The sequence below is a fragment of the Lepidochelys olivacea genome (assembly GCF_965140295.1).
Source record: "Lepidochelys olivacea isolate rLepOli2 genome assembly, chromosome: 13".
Taxonomy (NCBI): domain Eukaryota; kingdom Metazoa; phylum Chordata; order Testudines; family Cheloniidae; genus Lepidochelys; species Lepidochelys olivacea.
Window position 1 is genome coordinate 40,597,290 of NC_140423.1, and position 10,003 is coordinate 40,607,292.

General features: G+C 65.8%; 1 protein-coding gene across 1 annotated transcript; it reads left to right on the top strand.

Moving 5' to 3' along the window:
• Window positions 1-3,594: 3,594 nt before the first annotated feature.
• On the top strand, window positions 3,595-7,714 carry DAD1 (defender against cell death 1). The gene is made up of 3 exons (XM_084645575.1): window positions 3,595-3,879; window positions 6,139-6,285; window positions 7,522-7,714. The coding sequence occupies exons 1-2, from the start codon at window positions 3,648-3,650 to the stop codon at window positions 6,267-6,269; spliced, it is 363 nt and encodes a 120-aa protein (XP_084501701.1). The 5' UTR covers window positions 3,595-3,647; the 3' UTR covers window positions 6,270-6,285; window positions 7,522-7,714.
• Window positions 7,715-10,003: the final 2,289 nt, after the last annotated feature.

Below are 10,003 nucleotides of genomic sequence, written 5' to 3' on the forward strand. Positions count from 1 at the left end.
GGCACGTGGGTTACAAGGGGGGGCTCGGAGGGGGGCTGGTTTGGTGGGGGTCACGTGGGTTACAAGGGGGGGCTCGGAAGGGGGCTGGTTTGGTGGGGGCACGTGGGTTACAAGGGGGGCTCGGAAGGGGCGGTGGGGGGCACGTGGGTTACAAGGGGGGGTTCGGAGGGGGGCTGGTTTGGTGGGGGCACGTGGGTTACAGGGGGGCTCGGAAGGGGGCTGGTTTGGTGGGGGCACGTGGGTTACAGGGGGGCTCGGAGGGGGGCTGGTTTGGTGGGGGGCACGTGGGTTACAAGGGGGGCTCGGAAGGGGCGGTGGGGGGCACGTGGGTTACAAGGGGGGGTTCGGAGGGGGGCTGGTTTGGTGGGGGCACGTGGGTTACAAGGGGGCTCGGAAGGGGCGGTGGGGGGCACGTGGGTTACAAGGGGGGCTCGGAAGGGGGCTGGTTTGGTGGGGGGCACGTGGGTTACAAGGGGGGCTCGGAAGGGGGCTGGTTTGGTGGGGGGCACGTGGGTTACAGGGGGCTCGGAGGGGGGCTGGTTGGGTGGGGGGCAGGTGGGTTACAAGGGGGGTTCGGAGGGGGCTGGTTTGGTGGGGGGCACGTGGGTTACAGGGGGGTTCGGAGGGGGGCTGGTTTGGTGGGGGCACGTGGGTTACAGGGGGGTTCGGAGGGGGGCTGGTTTGGTGGGGGCACGTGGGTTACAAGGGGGGCTCGGAGGGGGGCTGGTTTGGTGGGGGCACGTGGGTTACAAGGGGGGCTCGGAGGGGGGCTGGTTGGGTGGGGGGCACGTGGGTTACAGGGGGCTCGGAGGGGGGCTGGTTGGGTGGGGGGCAGGTGGGTTACAAGGGGGGTTCGGAGGGGGGCTGGTTTGGTGGGGGCACGTGGGTTACAGGGGGCTCGGAAGGGGGCTGGTTTGGTGGGGGACACGTGGGTTACAGGGGGGTTCGGAGGGGGGCTGGTTTGGTGGGGGCACGTGGGTTACAGGGGGGTTCGGAGGGGGGCTGGTTTGGTGGGGGCACGTGGGTTACAAGGGGGGCTCGGAGGGGGGCTGGTTGGGTGGGGGGCACGTGGGTTACAAGGGGGGGTTCGGAGGGGGGCTGGTTTGGTGGGGGCACGTGGGTTACAGGGGGCTCGGAGGGGGGCTGGTTAGGTGGGGGGCACGTGGGTTACAGGGGGCTCGGAGGGGGGCTGGTTGGGTGGGGGGCACGTGGGTTACAAGGGGGGGTTCGGAGGGGGGCTGGTTTGGTGGGGGCACGTGGGTTACAGGGGGGTTCGGAGGGGGTCTGGTTTGGTGGGGGCACGTGGGTTACAAGGGGGGCTCGGAGGGGGCTGGTTTGGTGGGGGCACGTGGGTTACAGGGGGGTTCGGAGGGGGGTGGTTTGGTGGGGGGCACGTGGGTTACAGGGGGCTCGGAGGGGGGCTGGTTGGGTGGGGGGCACGTGGGTTACAGGGGGGTTCGGAGGGGGGCTGGTTGGGTGGGGGGCAGGTGGGTTACAAGGGGGGCTCGGAGGGGGGCTGGTTTGGTGGGGGGCACGTGGGTTACAAGGGGGGGTTCGGAGGGGGGCTGGTTTGGTGGGGGCACGTGGGTTACAGGGGGCTCGGAGGGGGGCTGGTTGGGTGGGGGGCACGTGGGTTACAAGGGGGGGTTCGGAGGGGGGCTGGTTTGGTGGGGGCACGTGGGTTACAGGGGGGTTCGGAGGGGGGCTGGTTTGGTGGGGGCACGTGGGTTACAAGGGGGGCTCGGAGGGGGCTGGTTTGGTGGGGGCACGTGGGTTACAGGGGGGTTCGGAGGGGGGTGGTTTGGTGGGGGGCACGTGGGTTACAGGGGGCTCGGAGGGGGGCTGGTTGGGTGGGGGGCACGTGGGTTACAGGGGGGTTCGGAGGGGGGCTGGTTGGGTGGGGGGCAGGTGGGTTACAAGGGGGGCTCGGAGGGGGGCTGGTTGGGTGGGGGGCACGTGGGTTACAAGGGGGGGTTCGGAGGGGGGCTGGTTTGGTGGGGGCACGTGGGTTACAGGGGGCTCGGAGGGGGGCTGGTTGGGTGGGGGGCACGTGGGTTACAAGGGGGGGTTCGGAGGGGGGCTGGTTTGGTGGGGGCACGTGGGTTACAGGGGGGTTCGGAGGGGGGCTGGTTTGGTGGGGGCACGTGGGTTACAAGGGGGGCTCGGAGGGGGCTGGTTTGGTGGGGGCACGTGGGTTACAGGGGGGTTCGGAGGGGGGTGGTTTGGTGGGGGGCACGTGGGTTACAGGGGGCTCGGAGGGGGGCTGGTTGGGTGGGGGGCACGTGGGTTACAGGGGGGTTCGGAGGGGGGCTGGTTTGGTGGGGGCACGTGGGTTACAGGGGGGCTCGGAAGGGGGCTGGTTTGGTGGGGGGCACGTGGGTTACAGCGGGGCTCGGAGGGGGGCTGGTTTGGTGGGGGGCACGTGGGTTACAGGGGGGCTCGGAGGGGGGCTGGTTGGGTGGGGGGCACGTGGGTTACAGGGGGGTTCGGAGGGGGGCTGGTTGGGTGGGGGGCAGGTGGGTTACAGGGGGCTCGGAGGGGGGCTGGTTTGGTGGGGGGCACGTGGGTTACAAGGGGGGCTCGGAAGGGGGCTGGTTTGGTGGGGGGCACGTGGGTTACAGGGGGGCTCGGAGGGGGGTGGTTTGGTGGGGGGCACGTGGGTTACAGGGGGGCTCGGAGGGGGGTGGTTTTGTGGGGGGCACGTGGGTTACAGGGGGCTCGGAGGGGGGCTGGTTGGGTGGGGGGCACGTGGGTTACAGGGGGGTTCGGAGGGGGGCTGGTTGGGTGGGGGGCAGGTGGGTTACAAGGGGGGCTCGGAGGGGGGCTGGTTGGGTGGGGGGCACGTGGGTTACAGGGGGGCTCGGAGGGGGGCTGGTTGGGTGGGGGGCACGTGGGTTACAGGGGGGCTCGGAGGGGGGCTGGTTTGGTGGGGGGCACGTGGGTTACAGGGGGCTCGGAGGGGGGCTGGTTGGGTGGGGGGCACGTGGGTTACAGGGGGGTTCGGAGGGGGGCTGGTTGGGTGGGGGGCAGGTGGGTTACAGGGGGGCTCGGAGGGGGGCTGGTTTGGTGGGGGGCACGTGGGTTACAGGGGGCTCGGAGGGGTGTAAGGGACACTCTATGGGGGGAGACACGTGGGGTATAGTATGGGGGTTCCTCAGGTGGCCGTGTCGGTACGGAAAGTTCCCGGAACCGTGACTCCGGACTCTCGTTCCCCATGTTCCCCGTCCCACGTCATCAACCTCCTAATCGACCCAGCAACAGCCTAGCGCTGGATTCTGATTGGACCAGGGAGAAACGCAAAGGCTGAAAAAGGGTGTTTCCACGCATGCGCACATGGTGGGGTTGCTGTTGCTAGGCCGGGAGTGCGCATGCGAATTGTATTTTCAAGCTCCCCGGAAGTGCACCTTGCGCATGCCTCTGGAACATCACAGTCGGCGCCCTATGGCGATCACCATAAGACGCATGCGCATTGAGTACAAATCTGCCGTGGAGGTGCCCAAGGCGCCTAGGCAGCTACACTGAAGGGCTCAGTCACCGCGCCTGCGCGGTCCGTCATTGGCTTTTCTGCGCCTGCGCGCGCGGCGCCCCGGAAGTTCTCGCCGCCCTGCGGCCGGTGGCTTCCGGCCAGCTCAGCGCGCGGCGGGGCCATGTCGGGCGCGGCGGCGGCCGGCGGCGGCTCGGTGGGCTCCGTGGTGCGGCGCTTCCTGGCCGAGTACAGCAGCGGCACCGCCAGCCGCCTCAAGGTGCTGGACGCGTATCTGCTCTACGTGCTGCTGAGCGGCGCGCTGCAGTTCGGCTACTGCCTGGGCGTGGGCACCTTCCCCTTCAACTCCTTCCTCAGCGGCTTCATCTCCGCCGTGGGCAGCTTCATCCTGGGCGGTGAGTGCCGGGCAGCGCCCGCCCCGTGACCCCGGCAGCGGCCTCCCGCCGTGACCCGCCCCCGCGCCCGCCCCCCGTGACCCCGGCAGCGCCCGGCCCCCGTGACCCCGGCAGCGGCCTCCCGCCGTGACCCGCCCCCGCGCCCGGCCCCCGTGACCCCGGCAGCGGCCTCCCGCCGTGACCCGCCCCCGCGCCCGCCCCCCGTGACCCCGGCAGCGCCCGCCCCCCGTGACCCCGGCAGCGCCCGCCCCCCGTGACCCCGGCAGCGGCCTCCTGCCGTGACCCGCCCCCGCGCCGGGACCCCCCCCGGCAGCGCCCGCCCCCCGTGACCCCGGCAGCGGCCTCCTGCCGTGACCCGCCCCCGCGCCGGGACCCCCCCCGGCAGCGCCCGCCCCCCGTGACCCCGGCAGCGCCCGCCCCCCGTGACCCCGGCAGCGCCCGCCCCCCGTGACCCCGGCAGCGCCCGCCCCCCGTGACCCCGGCAGCGCCCGCCCCCCGTGACCCCGGCAGCGCCCGCCCCCCGTGACCCCGGCAGCGGCCTCCTGCCGTGACCCGCCCCCGCGCCGGGACCCCCCCCGGCAGGGGCCTCCCGCCGTGACCCGCCCCCCGTGACCCCGGCAGCGGCCTCCCGCCGTGACCCGCCCCCGCGCCGGGACCCCCCCCCGGCAGCGCCCGCCCCCCGTGACCCCGGCAGCGCCCGCCCCGTGACCCGCCGCCCGTTCTCCCGGCAACGCCATCCCATAGCGACCTCTCCTCTCCCGGGCAACGCCCTCCCCCCGTGACCCGCCGCCCGCCCCGTGACCCCGGCAGCGGCCTCCCGCCGTGACCTCTTCTTCCCCCTCCCCTGGCAATGCCCCCCTCAGCAACCCCATCCCATAGTAACCCCCCCATACTCTTCTGTAGTAATCTCCCCGCCTTTCCCCTCCCATAGTAACCCCCTTTGACACCCCATTCCGTAGTAACCCCCTGCCCCCGCATGGCAACAGCATCTTCTCATGGTGGCTGTGTCTATGGGAGCGCTACCCCGGAGTAACCCCCATGGTAACCCCACCATATTTTCCATGGCAGCACCATCCCATAGGAACCCCCTCTGATCTTACGGGGGGTTCACCAAGGCCAGTAGTGGGTTGTCACCGCCTGCCCTGGGTGCTTCTGTGCAGCTTCGGCTCCGAGCCCCGACACCAGCAGCCGGCGCGCAGCACAGTGGCCTCGCCCTGCCTTCCACCAGCCTGCTTACCGCTCGCAGGGCGACACCAGCAGCGTCCGCTCCCTCTGCCGGGACCCTCACGCAAATCACATTCACCGCCTCCGAACAGACAGAGCCCACGCCAGCCCGGGAGTTTAGCGGAAGACCGGCACTTCAGTTCATTAGACATCACTAAGATGGTTTTGTAGCCAAACAAAAATAAGCGTATTGACCAGGAGCCTGGGTTTAAGTGATTACACGTGAAAGAGGCAGGGAAGGTCACAAATAAAACAAACCACAATTCGTAATGACTGAAACGTAATTCTAGCACGTTACAAGCTTTGTCCGAGAGACAAGGTAGGTGAAATAATTCTTTCATTGGACCAAGTTCTGTTGTCAACAGAGACAAGCTTTGGTACTTGCACGCAGCTTTTTCCCAGACGTGAAGAAGAGCTCTCAATAAGCTCCGAAGTTTGTGTCTCTTGCTCATGGAAGTTGGTCCAATAAAAGATATTCCGTCACCCACCTTGTCTCTTTAATATCCTGGACCAACACGGCTACAACAACGCTGCATACAATCTTTCCACAGTTTCCTTAGGTGAAAGAACGTGCGTTTACCTGTCTGGCCGGCTTGATTCCTGGCAGAAGACAATGCAGCCTCTTCCCAGAGTAACCCCCATGGCATCCCTACTCCATAGGAACTGCTGCCTCCTCGCCCCCCTGCCTGGGCATCTCTTACTCAAGCTCCTCAGTTCTGTGGGCAGCTTCATCCTAGGCGGCGAGTAACCCAAGGCAACGACATACCACCCCATGGCAACCCCATCCCTGAGTGAGCAGCACTCCTGCCCAGCCTGAGCTGCTTCCTCAGAGCTATGGGCAGCTTCCTCCTGGGGGCTGAGCCTGTTCCCAGCACTGCCTGGATGTGGGCCTCTTCCTGTGTGGGTTCAGCAGCACCATGAGCAGCTCCAGCCTGGAGAAGCTGCACCACCTCCTCTGCTGTCTTTGTCTCCTTCCCCACCCTGTCCCCCAGACACAGCCCCTGGTGCAAGCTGCTCTCTCCTCCCATTCCCTAGTTTGCCTGCGGATCCAGATCAACCCACAGAACAAAGGTGACTTCCAGGGCATCTCGCCAGAGCGGGCCTTCGCCGACTTCCTCTTCGCCAGCACCATCCTGCACCTCGTCGTCATCAACTTCGTGGGCTGAGCCAGGGGACCATTAGGTACGGCTCAGGGGTGGGGCCCAGCAGCATCCGACTGGGGGCCAGTCTGTTTGCCTTAGCGGCTTAAACTTCTGTGGGCTGAAGAGAGCTGGGACTAGAACCCACAGTTCCTGACCCCCGGCCCCTCTGCTGGGCCCCACTCCACTCCCCAAGCTGGGATAGGACCCAGGAGTCCTGACAGCCAGCCCCTCTGCTGTAACCCACTGGGCCCCACTCCTCTCTCCGAGCCGAGATAGACCCCAGGAGTCCTGACACACAGCTCCCCTGGGCCCCACCCTTCCCCAAGCTGGGATAGGACCCAGGAGTCCTGACAGCCAGCCCCTCTGCTGTAACCCACTGGGCTACACTCCCTCCTCGAGCTGAGATAGGACCCAGGAGTCCTGACACCCAGCCCCTCTGCTGGGCCACACTCCCTGAGTCGGGATAGGACCAAGGAGTCCTGACACCTGGCCCCTCTGCTGTAACCCACTGCCCTTCCTCCCCCCGCCCCGAGCTGGGACAGAACCCAGGAGCCCTGACTCCAAGACCCCCACTGCTCATCTTTCTGCCTGAGGCTGACGTGCCCTTTGAACTCTGTCAGTAGCAAACAGGATTTCTGGAGACGTCTTTTCTCTTTGCTGCTGTGAGGCAGAGGGAACAGGGAGCCTGGGTTCTGTCCCTGGCTGAGAGGAGTGGAGTTAATCCTGGTGTAGTGGCCCTGCAGGAGGCTGAGTGTCGGGGCTCAGCTGGAGACCAAGGAGTGGATGGAGTTTGGGGGGTTACAGGCCTGGAGATCTGTACGATCTACATGAGAGGTTCTCAAACTGTGGGTGAGGACCCCAAACCAGGGTGGGCAGGGATGGTGTCCCTAGCCTCTGTTTGCCAGACGCTGGGAATGGGCGATGGGATGGATCACGTGATGACTCCCTGTTCTGTTCATTCCCTCTGGGGCACCTGGCATTGGCCACTGTCGGCAGTCGGGACACTGGGCTGGATGGACCTTTGGTCTGAGCCAGGATGGCCGTTCTTACTGAGCTGCAGAGGACACAGGGCTGGAATTTGGGGCGATGGAGGAGCTTGGACCAGGGCTCTGAGAGGGAGGAAATGTGAGGAGATGGGGGTCATGGAACCTGGCTGCGAGCTCAGGGTCACGGTGTTTCTGGAGGTCGGGGGGGGGAGTCTGTGTAATTTGGGGGATCCCCCATCTTCCCCTGCAGTAACTCCAGATATCTTTGTGCCCCCTCTGTCTCCCTGCAGGTCCTGACTACCTCTCATGGTCGGCTGATGCCATGCCCAGGGGACAGATGTGCCAGCCCCCCCATGGACGTGGGTCCTGCCCCTCATGGGGAAGGGCTGCAACAGTGCAAACTGATGAGGCCTCTTGAGAAGATGGCAGCCCCTCCCCCCACCACTTGTGACCCCCTCCTCCAATAAACCCCATTGTTCTGTGGTTCTGTGTCTGGCACTTCTGTGATGGATCAGGGGGTTCCTCAGCTTTCCCTTCCCCAGCTCACCCCCCACCGCCCCCCGTTCAGGGAGACTCACCCAGCCCCACCCCTTCTCCCCAGCAGTCACTTCTGCATGACCCAGTTTCGGGGGGGAGCAGGAAGCAGGTTGCCATGGAACCCAAACCCCATGCCCACCCCCCACTTCCCGTCTCTTATCACATGGAAACCATCGCTCTGTGGTCCAGGGCCCGCGGCCTCCAAAGCAATTGCAGGGGGGAGCTGTGGAAGGTTTGGGTTGAGACGGTACTTTGGGGGAAAGAAGGGGGGGTTGTTTCTATTTTAGGATCTTCCAGGCAAATGCTCCCCCACCTGTTTGTGTGTGCTTTCTCCCCCTGGCCTCTGAGCCTCCAGAGCAGCTGCAGGCGGGGAAGGCTCTGCCCCTATTTCACACACACCCTGCCCTGCAGTGTGTTCCCCCCTGTGACCCTGGGGTTAGTGCTCACCACCAGGGGGGAGCTCACCCTCCTCAACCCCCCCTGCTCAGTGCCTCCTTGTGCTATCCTGGAGCCAGCTGTGACTCGGGGATGAATGCCCCCTACTGTGTTTAGCAGAGTGCCCCCCAACTCCGCTCTGGGGCATTGGGGTTAGCTGTGACTATGGGGAGAGTCCCCCACCCCACTGAGCGTTTGAGCCTCTCTCCTTATGCTACCACAGGCAAGGGCAGCTTCTGCTCCGTGCCAATTGACTGAGAGCTCCCAAATGACCAGCCGGACAATTAATTTCAGTTACTCCCAAACTGGGCTGGGCTTGACCCACTGTCTTCTGTAGCTGTAGGCTGGCTGGGGAGAGCAAGCTGCTTGCTCTGGGCTCTGATTGGGGTGAGCAGAAGGGAGAAGCTCTCTTTGTGGGGTGGACGTGGGATAGCTGGGGTGTAGAGTGGGGCTCTAGATTAAGAGTGGGCAAACTTTTTGGCCCACGGCCACATTTGGGAATAGAAATTTGTATGGTGGGCTATGAATGCTCACAAAATTGGGTTTGGGGTGCAGGATGGGGTCAGGGCTCTGGGGTGGGGCCAGAAATGAGGAGTTCAGGGTGTGGGAGGGGGCTGGGAAGCGGTGTGGGGTGCAGGCTCTGGGGTGGGGCTGGGGATGAGTTTTGGATGCAGGAGGATGCCCTGGGCTGGGACCAAGGGGTTTGGAGGGCGGGAGGGGGATCAGGGGTGCAGGCTCCAGGAGGTGCTTACCTCAAGCAGCTCCTGGAAGCAGTGGCCATGTCCCCCATCTGGCTCCTATGCGGAGCTGCAGCCAGGCGGCTCTGCACGCTGCCCTGTCCGCAGGTGCCGCCCCTGCAGCTCCCATGGGCCGTAGTTCCCGGCCAATGGGGGCTGTGCTGGCGGGGGGGGGGGGGGGGGGCAGTGTGCAGAGCGAAGCCCCCTGGCTGCCCCTACGCATAGAAGCCAGAGTGGGGCTGTGCTGCTGTTTCTGGGAGCTGCATGGAGCAGCCCCTGACCCTGCTCCCCGGCTGGAGCACCGGAGTGGGGCAAGCCCCTGACCCTGCTCCCCGGCTGAAGCACCGGAGTGGGGCAAGCCCCTGACCCTGCTCCCCGGCTGAAGCACCGGAGTGGGGCAAGCCCCTGACCCTGCTCTCCGGCTGAAGCACCGGAGTGGGGCAAGCCCCTGACCCTGCTCCCCAGCAGAAGCTGGCGGGCTGTAGTTTACCCTAGACCCTCCCCATTCCTGAGATCCCAAAGCGCGTCTCCCCTCACCCTGATCTCTCCATTAACGCATCTCGGAGTTGAGAACGGGGCAGCGAGGGACCTCGAGTCCAGGCCCTGCTGTGCTAGGCAACCCCTTCCTCTAATCGCCTTCGTAAATTCATCCCGCTCCATCTCCAGACCGGCGAGGTGGTTTGTCCCCACTCCTGCTAGGGGAGGCTGCTCCGGGCCCTCGCGCCTTGGAGAGGGCTGGAAACCTTTTTGTCATTTCCAGATTGTTTATTCAGGGCCGATTTATCCCCATGTGGTCCCCTGTCGACATTGTCTTTACACTTGAAAAGCTCTCCTCCCTTGCTGGGGTTCTACCCCGCAGCCGCACGTAGGGAGAGCAGTCGGCTCCCCTCGGCCCTCCTTCGGCTGGGCTAAGCAAGCCAAGCCTTTCCCGTCCCCCGGGGCTGTGCTTTCTTCCCTGTGTCTAGTCCCTGCTCCGGAGTGGAGCTCACCTCCCAGCTTGCTTTCCAAGCCGCACGTGTTCCAGGGGCAGCGCGTCTCCCGTGGCGTGGCTGGGTTGGAAGGG